This window comes from Scatophagus argus, chromosome 9 (assembly GCF_020382885.2).
Source record: "Scatophagus argus isolate fScaArg1 chromosome 9, fScaArg1.pri, whole genome shotgun sequence".
Lineage (NCBI taxonomy): Eukaryota > Metazoa > Chordata > Actinopteri > Scatophagidae > Scatophagus > Scatophagus argus.
This window is the reverse complement of record NC_058501.1, coordinates 22,639,319-22,658,249: the sequence shown is the minus strand read 5'-3', so window position 1 is coordinate 22,658,249 and position 18,931 is coordinate 22,639,319. Positions and strand designations below refer to the sequence as shown.

Sequence of the window (18,931 nt, the reverse complement as noted above, 5' to 3'; positions counted from 1 at the left end):
TTGTCTAAATAGGGTATGTTATGGCCAGTTCTCTCTTTATGCTTCTTGACTTGCAGTACCTGTGTTTATCTATATTCATATTTTCTTTGTTTGTTGCTATGCACCTAAACGCCAAGAGAAAGTCCCTGTTTGTGAAAACCTACTTGGCAGTAAACCTGATTCTCATATACAGAGCTCCAAACAATAAAGACGGGTTCAGACGCTGACCTCTTCCCACTCTACCTGCACTGAGAAACCCATCTGTAATGGCCTCCACACATCCTGGACATTCAGCACACACTTACAAAACACATGCACATACAACACTGCAAACACATTGCACACAGGCAGAGACCTCAGAGACCTTCAACAACAAGCCATCATCACCAAACAGACAAATGGCTATTAATCATTTCAGTGCCCTAAAAAGAAAAGCACCATCACATTTCTACACCATCTCTCTATCATATCTACAGTGTGCGGGGGTGGCGGGTTGTCACAAGTGGCGCTGGGTAATGAATATTAATGTGTTCAGATGTCAGAAGAATTAATTGTCGAGGCGGGTAAATGCTGCATTATCTGCAAGGCTGAAGTATTTGACGGTATATCAGTGGCACCGAACTCGCTCTAATGAAAAGCTGAGTTCAGGGAAGAGTAATGGCCGTTGTGAGAGGAGGCAAACACAACAGGGAGGCAGAGCTCTGTTTGCTTTTGCAGAATGGGGCTTTCAGTGGCTTTGTTTTGCTCTAAAATTATCACTGAAAAAATATTTGGTCAGTAATAATTTTATTATAACGCACTCTCCCAATGCTGGGAACAGTTTAATGTAGTGTGTTGTGTGCTGTTATCAGAAAACAACAAAGATTTGGATGAATATTTATGAAACAACACAAGCAAGTTTCCATTACGTCTTTTCTTCAGAACTACAAAGAAGAAGAATGTGTGCAAAGGTTTGACTCTGAAACAGTGCATGCAGGAAAGTCTGCTATTATTCTTCATATTTTCCTTTAGAAACTTTTAAAGAGTACACCAGCAGTTTAGCATGCACTGCTGTTGGATCGTCAGCCTCATGACAGACAGTTAAATAAATGGATGGAAACAGATAAAGTAGGACCAGAGATGTCCTCTTCTTTTTTTTTGTTATTCCATGCATTCTTATTCCTTGTCAAAACCAGGTGCCTGCATTACCCACAATGCAACTCAACCACTGAAAGTTCGAGATTCAGGCTGTGTTACATATATTGTGTTGTGTATATACATATACATGTATATGTATCCTACTACATTCCTGTATGATGTTTTGCATATTGTCCAGCCTTTTTTTTAAGTATACCATTTGAAAATCATCTAGCAACAAATGCAAGCAAAAAACAAACTACTCGTCTCAGATGGTAAAACACAGACGACTTCTTAACTCAACGTAACGGAGGAAAGTCCTTTTGAAATGAAGCCGTTCTTTTAGATTTCGTAACTCCATCTGCTCGGGGTGATTTTAATGGACGTGGAAAGGGCATAAGAGCATGGCTGAGGAATAATGAGCCTGTGCGAAAGTGTGTAATCACAAGGCAGTTTTCATAAAATGCGCCAAGCGTCCGCGGTTCTTTACCTCGGCGTCGAACTTGTGTGCGTGTGTTCTGAGGTTGATGGACAGCTGGACACGGCGAGATAGTAGAGATTAGCAGGATGACTCAGCGGCCGCCTGTCAAGTCTGTGTGTGTGAGTGTGTGTGTGTGTGTGTGTGTGTGTGTGTGTGTTTGTGTGTCCTTGCACAGAGTGTCAGAGAGAGCAGAACTGGAGCGAGAAAGGCAAAGAGGGAGAGAGTGAGAGAGAGAGAGAGAAATGCCCACAGCTCAGCCCGCCATCTCTCAGTTCCAGTCCAGTGCCTGAGGAAATGTACCCTGATATTAGCTATTAAAGAGCAGATTGTCAGGGGAGCTATGCCAGCACTGACAGCAGCTGTACAATGGAGCAGGCTGCAGGGAGGCAGGAGGCAAGCTAAGACTCGCCCCCACCACCACGCAGTCTTCTTCCTCAGGTTTCTGATGCCCTCCTGCACCCCGCCACCCCTCCCCAAAAAACCCTCGCCTTTTGTCTCCGTACGTAGGCGCTGGGTTGGAAAAAGCCCTTACACACAGACGTCAGAGACAGCAGCAGCAAACCTGATGAGTGTGTGATTAGATTGGCTCCGTACCTGCTCTGTGCCGCAAATGTTCGCATTTGTGGGGATTTTGGATGGCGGCGTGTAACCGCAGAAAGTTCCCAACAGAAATTAGGTGCGGATCATTTGCTTTCGAATGAAATTGGATAGAGATAAATCAGTGTGAATTCAAATCAGTCACTCCTGCTGCTGTTAAATATCTGAGATAATGTCGGCTTTTTTTTCTCTTCAACAAAAAAATGCGATTGCAAGCGTCAGTGCACTCTTATTTGTGAATGCAAATTTTTCACCTTATCAATCTTTTATTCAAGGAATATTCAACTGTGACACTTTTCTCATTTACTCACTTTGAATGCTGACAAGAGGGGAAGGGAAAAATTCACAGACGTAGAATGAAATTTGACAGAACTCAAGGGCCACGAGGGATTTCTGTCCTTTAAGTTGTGACAGCATATAATAAGGCCCAATCATTTTAATTAAAGAGCTTAATCCAGCTTCATTGAGAAAGGTAATCAGATCTCAGGGGAGTCTTGTGATTGCCTGAAAGCTTAAGTAGAGTGGAAGCATTTCAGAGCGCCGTTTCTCCTCTATCGCCAAAGCAAATCTCAGGAGAGTCAGGAGAGGCTGAGGTACAAACGGAGGGAAGAAAAGAGGCGTTGTCTCCTCTCGAAGGGTCACAATGCCTGCCTTGATCTTCCTTTCTCTTGAATCTCCCCGTCTTTGTTGCCTTCACCACTCCCACCCTCTCAATGTCCCTCTCTTTAATTGCATCTCATACTCGATTACTGTCTTTTAATGTTATCTCTTTCCTCTCTCCTGCTCACGTCCCTTACCTTCCTCCTGTCCTCCCTTCCCCCTTTCCTTTCTTTCTTCCCTCCTTGTTTTTTATACACACTTGCTTTTCCATTGTTGTTTTGCCTCAAAGTTTGCTTACTTTTCCAGTTTAACTTTCATTTAACTTTGGCTCCGGCTCCAGCCCCTTTCTTTTACCTGCCGTCAGTCTCTCGCTCTTCTTCTTCCTCTTTCTCCACCTCCTCCTCCTGCTTTGCTGTCGTGCCCCGCTTGCCCATACCAACTTAAGATTGATCACAGTCATTACCTCCATTAATGAGAGGGGATTGAGTTCTTAACTGGGCCTTGCAGAGCCAGTTAGGTCACACGGACTGGGGATATGGATTACTAGAGGCTTCCCAGAGTGCACGGTGTCCTAGGCCAGCCAAAGTACACTTTAATCACCTGCCCTTCCAACAGCAAATGGGTCTTTAATGGCACCGTGGTGGATGGGTTCACCGCAACACAAGGACAAATACATGCATGACTTAACATGGGATGGCCTCAGCAAGCAGGCTTTGTAATGAGTAAATGGATAAAGACGGAACCTGTCATATCCTTGTTGATTATTATTCAGTTTCTTCACTCTCCTGTCGTTCATTACAAACAGTATATTAATCAGGTGACTTTTGTATTCATTACTGTTAGTAGGATGAAAGGAATACGCTGCCATGTTAGGAAATATGCTTGTTTTCTCTGTTTTGTAGGAGCTATTTCCCACTGCAGTCTTTGTGCCAAATTAGGCTAAACAAGTCGTGGTGCCATCTCTCTGCTGAATTCATAAAGATAAAATTGATATCGATCTTCACACTGCAGGCATCAGAGCAAACAGGCGGGTTTGTCCAAATGTTGAGGCTTTCCTTAATAATAGAACCAGAACAATTTACTCTTCCCGACTGGTTATATAGAAGTTCATGAAGGTTGTTGTGTTTGCTGTTCAAATCACTGCGTCAGTGTAGAGTCCCACTTTTCAGAGAAAAACTCTCTTTTGTCTATGAGAAAATGATGCTGATTTTGTCGCCCAGCTGCTGATAAATAAAAGAAAAATGAGGTCCATTTTCAGAAGAGTGAAAAAAAGGCGATATGTGACAGAAAAAATGCCACAGCGAAGGAAATTTGGCACCAAAAAATAATCCCTAACAAATGACCAGAGAGTCTCGTATTAGCACTTTATCATTATTCTGATGGTGCACTAACTTTAACTCACTCATAGCAAAAATATCCGCCAAAAGCAATTAAATGACGGCTCACAGGCACAAACGCTGTAGCTCACACGAATACCAAACCTTTGCTTGCACTTTTCCTGGAGCCGCACTCAGTCTGGTGAGCGCGCCATGGAAAAGCTGCCCAGAGAAGCAGGTGTGATGGCAGCTTTTTGGTCGCCGGTGAGCAAAGCGAGACCAAGTGAGTTAATCGCTGTGATTTCAGGTCGTTTTGATGCCTGGCACACCGGAGCGGGCTGGGAGTAGATGGTCGCTAATTGCAAGGAGCAAAGAGGTCGCTGCCGCTCTGCTCGTGGCATAAACATTATTCATCAGGAGTGACAAGGTCAGGCATTCGTAAATAGTTCACAGATTAATTATTGTTCTCGTGGTAACAGCCTGAGCTTGATGAGACTTGGGAATGTAAAGTTACATTTAGGGCATTCGTAGCTGTGAAACCATCGGGGTCAAGGCTGATTACTGTCAACATATCACAAAAGGTGTATTGAGCTGAATGTCCATAGTATGAATGAACACAATCGTGTTCTTCATACACTCTTGTGCTTCTTATGTCTTCTTTTCAGATTACTTGTTAAATGTTGGTTAAAGCACTGCAGTGTTTTATTGGACGAGAGTAACTGGGCAGATTTTCTGGCTGAAGCTTACTGACGCTTACTCAGCCTCAACTGAAATTAAACAGAACATAAATTACAACCAACTAAAAAGTGCAGTCATTGGTCCCCTTTTCAGAGTCCACAGACTTTAAATAAACGTTTTGATTGTAACAGCCTCAAAGAAGGGCCCTTTCATGCCAGATGTTCCTCTTTGCATCAGTCCACGGGCATCTGCAGCGTCTGCTGAAACACACAGAAACGTACAGGTAGAGGTCAATCCGCTCAATCCTCTTCTGGCAGTAATCAATAGACGCCATCGCTTAAGGTCACCTGGTCATGTGATGGACAGATCCTGTCAGGCAGTCAGTAGATGGCATAAAAGAACTGCAGGGGTTGAATGTAGCTCCACGCCATGCAGTCATTTTAAACATAAAGGTCTAATTCACTTTGTGCCTCTGATTAAATGGGCAACTTCACTCTTCTTTTTTCATCTTGTCAGCGAGTCGCTGCCACGTGTCAAGAAGTTCAAAAACTTCTTGAAGGGCGCCTTGTTCACGAGGGAGGGTAACACGTGGCCTGAGTTTGACAGGCGGGTTAACTTTCTCCCCTTTCTTCTACTCAGTAAATTTGTCACCATCATGACTTTACATCTCAGCAATGCCATAATCCCATTAGACGCATGTTCTTGAATATTTTAGTCCATTTTTGGGGGGGGGATAAGCCTGACCTAACCTGGAAGTGGATCAGGATCTGACAGGAAGAGCTGCAGGATGCTGCGGTCAGGGAGAGGGACAAATGGGTTACTTTGCCACCCTGAAGCTGCCAATGAGCAGAAAATGGCTGCCTGGAGTATCTTATCGAAGCAGAAATCCTGTGCAGCTGGGAGAAGTTGAGTCGTGGTCGGGTGTCTGTTTCGGCTGTTGGTTGGATTTTTGTCGCGGATTCAGAGCAAGCGGACAGACCTGCTGTGTAAAGGTTGTCTAGACACCAATAAAATGAGTGTGGAGCCTGACCAATACATCAACAGGCTGATTCAGAGAAGTTCACAGTTTACATTGACTATTGTCTCTGATGATAAAACCTGCAGTTCAGGTGGGAAATGTCAAACCAAAGACGTGCCTTTCTCATAACGCTTTATCCAACAGTTAGGGGTCTTAAAACACCAGCAGGTTTTCATTTTACTGTCAAACACCATCATCGTCGTCGGGCTTATAGTGACAAGAGACTCTACTTTGTTGCTGACCAACACTACAAAAAGTAGGGAATTTGATCTGCGTTTTAGCAGTGCGTTGAATATTGGTAGAAGAAACCTCTTATAGATTTTCCTGACTTCGTTTAATTGCACGTCCTGTTTCTTTGCACGTTTATCTACAACCTGCTCCTCTTCTGCTTTCAGAGCATGAAGTGAGTTTCGTGGCAGTGCAGTAAATGTCACAGTTGGAGTCAGTCAACTATAAGAGGAGCATATTACAGCAAGTACAAACGTGCCTGTAACCCATTTCAAAGGTTAATGGTTTTGATGCTCACAAACACGCTGAAATGCCGAAAGACAAACCCACGTTCCATACATTTACAAACACCTGAGGCGTTTAGCGGAAGCTTTCATCCCGAGTGTCGGTGCAACTGTGAAATAAGCTGCAAAGCCTCAGCTTGAGTAAAGTGACAGCTTTCACCAGGAGCTCCTTCCGATTCTTCTTATTTAAACGATGTCTGTGCTTCGCTTGCCTCGGATCAGAGCGGAAACCACTCCCGCTCAAAACTCGGACTTATTTTTTAACCTTTGGCAGAAGTCTTTCTAACTTGGAGCAGTTTTGTGGCTCCAAACCCTGTGACGCCGCCGCTGGGAAAAATAAGAACCATATATAATGGCTCACAAAAATAGCATGACATAATTCACTATTGATTTGCTCTCCTGGCTGGCTGATCTTCATTTCGTGACACTGGAGTGCGGAGAACTCAGAGGCATTGGCATCGATCAGGTGGCGCCGCAAAGGCAAAATTTCATTTTCGTGAATGTGGCAGCACTTCTCTGCATTCTGTACGCCGACATGTGCTGTTGTTTCATGAGTCAAACTTATTGATCCACTGCTGTTTCTATTCCTAAATGTATCAGACTATATTTGTATAACATGTCATTGTGATCTCGTGCACTGACGCTGGATCAGACGTGTGATGGTTTTGCAGAGCTGTTTTTCTCAATATTATAGACTGCATCAGTTTAAGATGTACAAACACACCACATATGATCAAATATGTCCTGAATTACTCATCTTATGAGCTCCGAGAATTGACTGTTTCTGCATTTTTATTGGCAGAAATATAAATCAGGGCTACTTGTCTCTGGTCTGATTCCACTTTGGACTGATCTGCTTGTGTTGTTGGTCTATTTTTAAATTGAAAAGGATCATTTTGTGATGCTTTGCTTTAAGATGTTTTTGTGAAACTAATGTCACGACTGAACTATGGACCAGAACCCAAATGCATGACTCTCAAAGTTTCAAAATAAAGTTTTCATCCACAGAAGTACAAACTGAAAATCACTCTTCACAGAGGAAAAACACAGGACAAAAGGAAATGAGGACTATATAAACACATAAGGTGAGGGCACAGGTGGAAACAATCAGGGCGGAGACAGGTAATCCCAAAGGAGGGAAAACAGACAAAGGGAGAAAGCAAAGCTGGCGACCACAGACCCAGACAGGAAGTAGTGACAAAATAAAACAGGAAATCGCAAGACGACATAGACACAAAACACAACTGATTAACTTAACAACGTAAATGCAGAATGTATTATTAACACACAAAAGGCAGGTATTAAGATGTTTTGTTGCAGCGCTTTGTGACACCCTGGCTGCCTGTTGCAGCTGCTGGTGTTTGTGTTTTGTAAATGCTGTGTTGTCATATTGTAGGAGTAGCTTTGTGTTCAGTGAGCGGAACTTATCAACATTATACAAAGCGTTCTAACTTTTCTGGGACCAGTTATTTGTTATTAATGTCTACTCCTATCATTATTCATATTCGCTCAGATGTTCTTCGCTTGTTCAAACACTTTGAACCCTGTTTTGGCAGTAGCTTAAAGTAAAAAATTTATTCATGCATACACCAACATTTAAAATGAATGGAAATTAAGTCTCTCCTCAGCAAACTCTCACATCATCCCCTTTTGTTACTCTACTCAGATTTAATCATAGTAAGCGTCTTGCATTTTTATTTTGTTTTGCCACCTGTGTCTACATGTAAACTTTTCTGACACCGTATATAAACTCTAGTTCATATTTTGTATGTGAATATTTCATCTCACGTCTCTAAAACAGGACTGATTCTCCAAAGTCTGAACATGTTCAGCCACATGTTGGTAAAATAACACGAATAAAAACATCTGCGTCCCTAAATGATGGATGGGGCCATACGATTCAACACAAATCATCTGTGTCCTCTCCTCAGATGCTGTTCCTGGAGCGGCACCCCTGCCCCTTTCCCCCGTGCTCAGACTGGCACAACCCTTGGCATCGTTGATGGCCCTTACGACGCCAACACCTGTGGCCCCGCTGATGGTGCCAAATACCACAGCAGCCCCGGAGACCAGCGGAGCTGCCGTGGGGGATGAGGGGCCGTCAGAGCTCAGCTCCCCCTCGGAGCCAGACCTCGAGCCCGAGGCCGAACCCGAGGCGGAGACGGACCCGGAAACCGAGGAGGAGAAAGCTCGCCGTCTGCTGTACTGCTCCCTGTGCAAAGTGGCCGTCAACTCTGCGTCGCAGCTGGAGGCTCACAACAGCGGTAAGAGACGTGTTTGTGCGGAGGACCAACCATCTGCCTGCATGAGCTTTTCTTATCAGACAGCATGACTTTAGCATGATGGTTCCACTCGGTGTCACACACACACACACCAGCGTGAGTGTTTTTCTTCAGTCGGTGCCTTTTGTGAAGAAGGTTGTTAACCGCACAATCAGTCAACATCAGCGCAGAAGAGTCTTTTGTCATCTTTGTGGAGTTGGATTGGACACACATCAAACACGTCTTTGAATTTTTTTTTTTTTTTTTGGGTGATTTGTCTGTGGTTTCCATAGAAACGTTGTGTCCAAGTTTGATCAGGTATTGTGAGACATCCATCCCTGCTTTCACAAAGACTGCACACACACACACACACACACACACATGCACACACGTACAAACACACACAAGCATGTGCACACACACACATGCATGTGCACACACACACACACACACACACACACACACACAGTGGGGATGGGACAATATGCTGAGTCATATTTGTCTTCAGTCAGAGCTTCATGCACAGTAATGTCCCAGTGTTTTTGACTTATAATATGATTTTCTTTGTTGTTCTTCTATTCTTTCTTGTAATGAACATTTTATTGAAAGTTTGAACAAGAGACAAATTAAAAGTCTGTCAGCAGGGACGTGACAGACACAACCACCCTTACAAGATGAAACATCGCTGACATCTTCCACATCTCAGATAGCCACAGTTGTACTGATTTATGGTTGCAGGATCAGATTTCCACAGTAAGGTAACCGTCTCTGAAATATTCCCGGTGTGTTTGTTATAATTAACGGTTTATTATAATTTCACAAAATATTGCTTCATTATACTTTATTTAATTGGGTTGAATTCCATATAAACAAATGCTCAAACGCTCATTTAATTTTCAATCCACAGTATGCCGCGAAACACTGATCGAGCTCGTGCGACAGAGCGTGACACGTTCATAACCGGCCAGTTGAGTCCTTGTTTCAAGCCGTTCTTCATAAGTGGATGGAAATCTTTTCCATCAGTGTCTCAGCAGGATCCTTTTAACTGTTGCAATAGCCAAAATATTCCATTTCCATGACAGGAAAAGTCAGTCTTTGGGTCCAGTGGTTTGTGTCCAAGAACAACAGTTTTGCAAAGACTTGGAACTGCTTCTTTTGCTAATATTATAGAAAAAGACTCTACCAAGCCTAAAGTTTAGGACATGTCCAAAGTCCAAAGCAGTTCTCATTCTGAGACGGGGACCTTCTCCCACAAGTCAAACGACAAAAAACTTTCATTTGAATGTTGAGGAGCTGGGGATTATTTTAACTGGTCAAAAGTGCGCAGACGTTTTTAATTCCCACTCGAGACAAACACAACTCAGTTCAAACGTGTAACTTTGACTTTAACAGTCTTCTCAACCTTGATCTGGGACATTTACAAGTCAACCTTTTCACACTGGTCCTCATATTCTGCAGATCAGAAAGCAGATAACAGACGTCAACCTCTGATCTCATCTTTCCTTCAGGCAGAACCTGTGGAGTCAAATCCATGCACTGACTGCACTGCTTCCTGTTTGAACCTGCAGGTACGAAGCACAAGACGATGCTAGAAGCCAGGACGGGCCTGGGCTCCATCAAGTCTTTCCCTCGGCCGGGAGTCAAAAGCAAACTGGCCACGTCCACGAAATCGTCAACGGGCCTGCAGAACAAAACGTTTTACTGTGAGACGTGTGATGTGCATGTCAACTCAGAGACTCAGCTGAAGCAGGTGAGAGGGACGCAGCGATGGCGAAACGCTCAGACGCAGACGGACATAGAAAAACTTTCCGACACACAAGACGAGCTGAAGTTCAACTGAAGCTTTTAAAAATAAACTCAAGCAAAAGAGACGGAAAGCAAACACAAGCAGGCTGGATGGCACGTGAACAAACGGCTGACTATAATGTCATGGTATTGTGCCGCATTTTACTGGGTTATTTATTATGTTGCAGTACAAAAAGTACAAAAAAATTGTACATTTTGCTACTACGCATCATAACTTGACGTATCGTATTCTTTATTTATTCATCCTTTTGCCTTTGAAGGAATAGTCTGCGTTGCCATCACATTAGGTGAAAAGATTAATATTACTTATATTTAAATTTATTGTGTCTGGTTGAGAAATTTTCCAGGACAAAAAAACCAAAAAAAGCTCAAACTGTTCCTTTAAAGTGACACTAATTTCATAGTGCAGCAGAATTTATGGCTTAGCAAACACAGACTAATGGGCCTTTTGCACATAAACAACTTGTCATGGTAGGAAAACGATGGCTCCTTTTTCCTCAGGCGCCCCAGAAAGCAGGAGTACCAGGACCAAGATGGAATTCAGCCATCATTAACTTTATTGTGCACACATGTGCTTCTCCTGCTGTGACATGACAAAACGGTGCTGGGGAGGACTGGACTAAGTGATTTTCCTGCTGGTTATGGAGGGTTATTGCATTTTGATATGTGTTTCCTTTATGAACAGAGTAGTAATTCTAACTCAAAGGAGGAATTAACTGCCAGATCACTTCTTTTTTAACTTCAGCCACAGGTGAGTCTACCTGCCCCACTTCATTCACTGCAGCGACGACTCACTCCCAAGCTGTGTCTTTTGCTTTGTTTGTTAGCTGAAGCTTGCCTGGCTTCAGTCTCCTGAACCATCACTGTGATCTTCTGTCCTGACGAAAGCCTCATTTGTGCCGGCAGTCTGTCAGGGGAAATCACAGGGCAGGTGCCATCAATTTAAGTTGATTTGAGATTTATAGATCACAGGTGTGTCAGCTCCAAATCGTCACTTATGACCCACTAATAGAGTGTGGCAGGGACTCTGTCCTCTGCCCATACGTTCTTACTTTATCGCTGTTCTCTGGACATTTGTGGGCGTCAGCGGCTCTGGAGAAAGATGGTTGATTGTTGAGTCTTATTCCCAGCTCATGAAATGCGATGTTTTGGGTTGCCCGTCTGGGACTGAGACGACAATCAACTCTCTTTCCCCGGAGTTTGCAGACCGCAGCCAACAATCGCTGCGTGTTTTGTCTTCGACGTCTGAGTCAGTCACTGTTTCACCATCCATGCATCACGACTACCTGCACACACATCCCAGCACACACAGCTGGTGTCCTTTTTATTTATTTATTTTTTTCACCTGTGAATCTAAGAACATTTTTCTGGGATAACTCAGTTATCACAGGGCACAATGGCAAAGCAGTTGCTGTGAAAACCTGCGTTTACCTGCAGCTGCTCAGCGCTCAGATTCCTCCTTCAGCCTTGTCTCGTTTTAGTTGGTGACACATGAAGCTTCAGCGTTCTTTCCTCTCTTTCTGATGCATTTCTGCTGAGGCTCTGGAGTCCCTTGCTGTTCATCTGTGAAAACCCATTCATTTAGATTCATTTACTTCAGTGTCAGAGTCCATTTTTTTGTTGGATTTAAGATTTTTTTTTTTCTTTTTTGGGATTAAAAGATGTACTGCTGCTAATAATGATATTTCCTTTCATCCTGCGTGCTGCTGTCACAGCAAAGCTTTTCCTGTCTGAAGCCTTTGTCACGCACCAAAAGAAGTTTTCTCTAGCGCATATGAAATTAACCGAGTTCCTCCGAATCCCCCCTCCTCAAATAAGCCGAATGGTTTCTCATAGGACGTTCAAATCAGGTAAATCTCTCTGGGATATTTTCTTCAGCGTGTTTTGGCTGAAAACTCCACCTCGTGTATGTTGGTTGTTGCTTTGGGGCCTTCGACGTATCTTCTCTTCTTGTAGCTGCTGATCATTCAGTCATGGGGGGGGATTTCATCTACAATACTTGAAAAGCACTTGGTTTTGTCTGAGCTAACCTTGAGCTTGCTCACTGAAAATAGACAGGCTTTGTATGAATTTTTCATGCCGGGACTTTTGCTGAGTACTTGTGAAGAGCGGCGATTCTCTGTGAAAAGAATCCAGCATGACAAATTTCAGTTACGGCTTGAAACCAGAGGAAAAAATGTGATTGTTAAACTCGCTGCGGCGACTTGGGTACTTTAGACACAGCCGGAAATCTGCCTTTTGTTGTGAATGTGTACCCACACTGAATTATTGATTGCCCTTTTTTTTCTGTATATGCTGGTAAAAAATATTTATTTCTACTTGTTTGTTTAACAAGTCTTTTAGCATCAGGAAACATTTGATATTACTTCTTAGTGTCCATTCTCAGCATGAGATTCTGCGTTAAACATGGGAGCATAATGCGTCACTCGGTAGACGCTTTCTGCACTGTACCATGCGGGGCCATAACTGCAGTCATTTTCACCATGGGCGGCTCCAGTCAGAATGAAACCTTTAAAGCTGTAATGCTTTTTGCTTTGAGACAAGAGGTGTATTTTTAGTCCTGCCCTCTGCTCCTCTGTTGGTCAGGTTCCCTCCTCAACACAATAGGCTATCTATCCTGAAATGGCATCTAGCCTGAGGCTGAGGAAACAGGCATCCATAAAGCATCACAGCCAGAATGAAATTAAAAAAGAAAAGGACAATTTTCACAGCTTTATCACAGTTTTTCTCAGGAAAGGCTCTTGTCCAGAGGAAGGGGCCGCATTTAGAAACTGGTCAAACCTTCACATTGACCTGCTAATTTGTGTGGCAAGATTTCATGAAAACTAAATGAACGTGACCCGTCCAGGAGACCGTGGTCTCCTGAGAACGTCCCTGCGTCATTTTTGGTGTTAACGACACCAGTGTCAGTCTTTGCTGTTTGTTCACTGCAGGTGAACGCGTGTGAAATTTATGGTTCCCACTCAGACTGGCTTGCCATTGTTTTTCACAGTATGGTTTCTGTGGTTGCCATGGTTGCACAGTGAGCCCTGCCTATAGAGGGTACGCGTTGACATCACCCCCCCCAAAAACATCCAACTACATGACAGCATTCAGACAAACGGAGAGCACAGATAACAATTATCAGCTTAAATTAAATGTATTTGGACTCAACGGTGATCCTCGTGACTTAACAAAGAAACAATAATCCGTGAACAGCGATGTGCAAGCTCGGTGCCGCAATTAGCCGGGCGTGTTCCTTGACGCTGCCACCTATGTTGACGGCGCAACTTCCTTCCGTTGAAATCAGCGGAAGCAGCAGAGATAAATGGGACACCTGATTTCCTTTTATGTAAAGGAAATCACCAAATTCAAGCGCCAGGTGACAAATGAAAATATAATGGAATATAATTCACTATGGCCACCTGAAATCTTCGCCTGCGCCTCCAGCCACACCGACAGAAAACTGTAGTAGTTTGAATTGTTTGATTGTGAAGATTGGTGGATTTTCGTCATGTATCCAAACACATTATTGAGCCTTTTTGTCATGTTTCTACATTCATAAATGATTATTTTAGTGTTGCATATTGCAGCTCTGAGCACAGTGGGGCTGCCTCTGAAGCTTGTTTTCTGTCTCCTTTTCAGCACATCAGCAGCCGACGTCATAAAGACCGAGCAGCAGGTAAACCAGCCAAACCCAAATACAGCCCCTACAGCAAACCGCAGAAAGGCCAGACAAAGCAGCCGGTGAGTCACTGCGTGCATCAGTCATCTCATCAGCAACACAAGTCCTGGTGTTGAGACCACAGTCACAGCGACTCAGCTCTAAAAGCCTCTTGTGAGAAAGACCCATGAGAGACAGTTTGATATCTGAGAATGTCATTCTCTTTACTCCAGCCGCTTCCTGTCCCTGCAGTTTGAAGGTCAAATAAAAAGCAAAGGCCTGAGTCCAGTATGAACAATATGAGCAGTTCTTTCTGTGATTACAAGCACTTCTTAAGTGCTTTGGCACATTCTTCGATGAGGCACATTCAATTCACTTGACGGCATCTTATTCAATAAAATGTCAGCTTTCATAAGTGGTTCACCTGTTACCTGGCTTATATTAAAAATCTGTGGCAGGGAACAGCGTAATTTAATCTGAAAGTTTGATATTTTATAGACATAGATGGCATGTATCAAGGCTCTTCATCGCCAGCGAGCTGGAGGCAGAATGCAGAGTGGAGTCGAACACTATTTATAGGTAATTGTAAATGTCAGTTTTAACTTATTTTGAGTACCTCAGCATGTGGTCTTCTGCATCAAGGCAGTTCAGATTAGCGTCAGGCAAGCTGACAAGCCGCAGAGTGAGAGAAGTGTCCTGAAATAACTTTCAAATACTTTCCCGAGGTTATTGTTTAACTTTGTGGTAATTGCAGCCTTATTCCATCCCAGAATTGCTAAAACAAATGTTAAAAGTTGTTTTAACGTGACGCAGAATTGGGAGGACGCATGAAAGAGCCTTGTGGATGCGATGTGGGAAAGATAAAGGGATCCCTCAGAAAACGGCATTCATCACACCCACTGTTTGCCGAGACGAAGCGCGGGGGTTACCAGTGTGGGGGAAATGACTTTTTCTGAAACCCATCATTGACTGAGTTAACGGAGAGGAGCTCCTTTGATGAGCGGAGAGTAAAGAATGCTTCCCATAGGGTTACGATGCCTGAGCCAGTGATTGATAACCCATGACAACGGCTGCCATCGCGGTGCTGTGAGACCGTAGCTTTTCCATTACTGATACAGAAGATTAAGCCAGATAACTTTGGTGACCTTTTCACCCGATTAGGCTGTTTTCTTTTTTTCTTTTCTTTTTTCCTTTCATTTCTGGTCCCTTTTTTCTCGATCTCAAAAACACTGTTTAAATCCATACTCATTCTTAAAAGTATAATATGTAAAAGATTTTGTGAGAGAGAGACAGTAGTGGTTAGCATGAAATATGATTGTTTCACAGCACAAATAAATGCACCGAAAACTGATAATGACGCGAGTTTTATGTTTGAGACAACGACAACACTCACCAGTAACCTGATATCCCACAGGATTCATGTCCAGAGTGCAGGTACATTGGTTAAACCGTCAAATAGTTATTTATATTGCAAAGTGGTTGGTGTGTCTGTTGCCGTTTTCCTCATAAGCTCTGGTGTCTTGCAGATCATCTGGAAAGATTTTCAGCAATTAGCAGCTGATTTCTGGCACCTGTTTGATTCTGGGCCCAACTCTCTGTGGGTGTGCCCACAGCCTGCACCTCAGCTGCAGCGTCCAGAGCCATCACTCTTTCCGCTCGTTCAGCGTTTCTTGTAACGAATCTAATTTACAAGTTAAATCCTGTTTGTGACACCAGCGTGTCGCCTCATTTGATGCAAGACTATAACAGCAAACAGTCTGGAAAATCACGACAACAAAGCTGAGAAACAGCACTGACGAAAAGCTGACTGCAAATCATCAGGAAACAAGTGAATGTGAAATGTTCTCACTGCTCGTTCTGTTATGCAGACAGTTCAGGACCCGATCGGGTTTCATTCACAGTGATGCCAAACAAGGAAAAGCAGCAAGTCCTCCCATTAATGAAGCTGGAGACAGGAACAGTTTTGTGTCGCTTCCTGGATAAATGACCTCAGTGATTACTCGTTTATCAAAGCTGTTGTTGATGATCGTTCTGTCGATCGAATGACTGATTAACTGGCAAACCATTTTAGCTTTCAGAGATTGAGATACTGTGTGTCTATAAAGCAAACAGGCTGTCACACTGAATGTCTGGTCACATTTCCTTGTTCTTTTATCAGACTGTTTAAGTTAACTTCATAACACCTTGAGTTTAGATGACGTTAAACATTTGTGGGTATTTTTGTTAAATAAAAAAGGAGCTTGTGGAAAACCCCGTTTTTATTCCTCACAGTACAGTGAAGAAAGTGAAAATCGTGTGCTTTGGAGCACGATGTTGAATTATGGATTTTGTCCACCGTGTGGTCGACATTAACTGTGTCTCGTCTGTCTCCACCAGATCAAGTTGTCCCTGGGTAAGGAGCGTCAGTGTCAGCCCCTGACTGCGCAGATCATACCGCCTCACCTGGCGGCAGTGGCAGCAGCCGCCGCCCTCAGCAACACTTTCACACACCGCACAAACCACGCCACTAACCACGCCCCGACCCCCGCCCTCTTCCAGACACAGGCCCTCCCCGCGGCTCTGCTCCGCCCGGCCCCTGGGCCTATCAGGACCTCCCACCCACAAGTCCTATTTGCCCCTTACTGACCCGTTTGACCCTTGCTGCTCCTTTCTAGGACCAAACCGTGTGCTTCGCCCAGACCAGGTCAAAGAGTCGCGGCGGCATCTTTTGCTCCTTTTATGCATCCGGGATGCTGAACATCTTCATGCTGTGATCAGGTCTTTACTACGTCTCACATTTAAAGCCGAACCAAACTGCAGCCAAGCATCCGGCGCTTTCCCACAAAAGATTTATTTCTCCAGTGAAAACCCTGACCACAGCGTTCATGCTTTCTGTGCTGTGCTGCAGCCCATGACTCATACACGGACCCCGGACTTGGACTTACAGTGTCCCGCAATAATGTATAAGACTAACCCTGTGAACTATGCAGTGTCATTATTTCATGATGCAAGGCACAGTTTGAGCTAAACATACAGTGGGGATATGCTTTTTGTAACGACAGAGCGTGAGACTGAGATCATTGCTTTAGTGGAGGATTACTGTCACTCATAATTTAAAAGGCTGTTACTGATCATGAGAGCAAGCAAGGCCCTCCTCTGTTCCTGTATGCACTTTAAGCCCTTCCTCTGTTGATGTCTACATTAGATGGCTAGACTGTGTTAGGTTGTTAGAGTACGTGCTGTAACGTGTGGTTTTTTTGTATTTGTCCTTGCATATCTGTGTGTGTGTGTGTGTGTGTGTGTGTACGTCTGCACATGTGCGTGTCCATGAATGTGTGTGTGTGTGTGTGTGTGTGTGTGCATGTGAGAGAGAGAGAGTGAGAGCTTCTCATCCACCATAAGCCATCCTAGTCAGTATCCAGCACACATTGTCACTGAACATGTCTCGGGCCAGAGGGACCACAAAGGCTTTCTGTATATTAACTGTCAGTGTGTAAAAGATGAACAATTTCAAATAAAAAGAGTCCTAATTTGTTAATGCTGGTGGTCCTTTGTGGTTCAGAGGCAGCTCTCGCATGACGTCATCATACCGCGAGGTGCTTAGAGCATCGACTGCAGCTGACTGCCTCATGCAACCTGAAAACGACGTGCAGGATATGCGGCAGGAAACGACATGAGCAGGTAGACAATCACAGAATAAAAAAATTCAAATCAGAATTTTGAGTACATACAGATTTCAGTTAAATTTGGATGGGTGAAAAAAACCCAACCAAAACACAGATAAAATACGTACAGTATCTCTTGGATGTTCGTACCAAGATTAACAGCAACATATTTCACTAATGCGCTTTCTTACTACACAGGTCGAATTCCTGTCGCCGCTCTATCACCACTACTAACAAAATATGTTTCTGAAAGATGTTCGCTTTCCTTATTCTTAATGTAAATATTACTGCTGCAAAAGTGCAATTCTGTTCGGTTATTTACAGTCAGAGTGAGCAGGACGAGCAGACGTGTCCACGACCGCAGTGAACTTTATTACATCTGGGAAAATTCTACGAAACGTTTGGGCAAACAAGTTGCTGTGGTGAATTCTGCAGCCTGACTGACGGCATAACACTGAGGCTGTGTGAGACCATATGCAGCATCTGGACAGCAGTCACCTTCAAAAGATAATTGTAGTTTGCTTATAATTAACAAATCCTGGGAAAAGCCATAAGTGCAGTACTTTGTTTCTCAATATCTCAATCTGGGCTACGATAATCAGTTTATTTATAAGAAGAAGAAGAAGAATCAACTTTATTGACAGTATATATATTTTTACATACACACACTGAATTCGTCTTCTGCATTTGACCCATCCTTAGTTGAACACACACATGCAACACCCAGCAAATTACATGCAGTGAAACACACACAGGAGCAGTGGGCAGCATCAAGCGCCCGGAGAGCATATTGGGGGGTTAAGTGCCTTGCTCAAGGGCACATCAGCCAGCTAATGAAGGGGGGAGCATTTATCACATTAATCACTCCACCACACCCAAAATTTTCCTGCCCATCCGGTGGGGGAATCAAACCAGTGACCCTCTGATCACAAGCCGCTTCTCCAACCTCCAGGCCACGGCTGCCCAGATGCTTTACATGACTGGTTAAAAAAGATCCTACATAACTAACAGACTACAGGCTCAGACATCAAAAGCAGCTGTAAAAAGTCCAGTTTTGAACAACTTCCTGAACACACACACACACACTCTGAGTGTGTTCTGTGAACCCAAGGCCATCCTGAAGATGTAAATCTGAAAACAGACCATAGTTTCATCAGAAGAGAAAAAAAAGGCATTTCCTAAAACAGCTGGGCTGTAGTTTTCACCAAATGCTTCTTGAACAGGAATAACGAGTGCATTCGCTGCTTTCAGCCGTGGATTAATAAACATTTGGTGCTCTG

The 18,931-nt window shown here is 43.7% G+C and overlaps 1 protein-coding gene and 1 long non-coding RNA gene across 3 annotated transcripts in view; one reads left to right on the top strand and one right to left on the bottom strand.

Annotated features, from left to right (window-relative positions):
* Positions 1-17,543, top strand: part of znf385d (zinc finger protein 385D) — a 63,437-nt gene extending 45,894 nt beyond the window's left edge. Inside the window, exons 5-9 of one of the 2 annotated variants that reach the window (XR_006844312.1) lie at positions 8,229-8,561; positions 10,127-10,308; positions 13,989-14,090; positions 14,506-14,586; positions 16,384-16,518. Coding sequence is in view for 1 of the 2 variants with exons in the window: in XM_046399446.1 (XP_046255402.1) it covers positions 8,229-8,561; positions 10,127-10,308; positions 13,989-14,090; positions 16,384-16,632 (866 nt within the window). In the remaining variant the exon portion in view is untranslated. Of the gene's footprint in view, positions 1-8,228; positions 8,562-10,126; positions 10,309-13,988; positions 14,091-14,505; positions 14,587-16,383 lie in introns of both variants that reach the window. The other variant, XM_046399446.1, reaches the window with a different exon arrangement.
* Positions 9,903-15,528, bottom strand: LOC124064744. Its single transcript, XR_006844313.1, has 3 exons — positions 15,401-15,528; positions 11,796-11,927; positions 9,903-10,239 (listed from the first exon to the last, which is right to left on the bottom strand). It is a non-coding gene; the product is annotated as an uncharacterized LOC124064744 (long non-coding RNA).
* Positions 17,544-18,931: the final 1,388 nt, after the last annotated feature.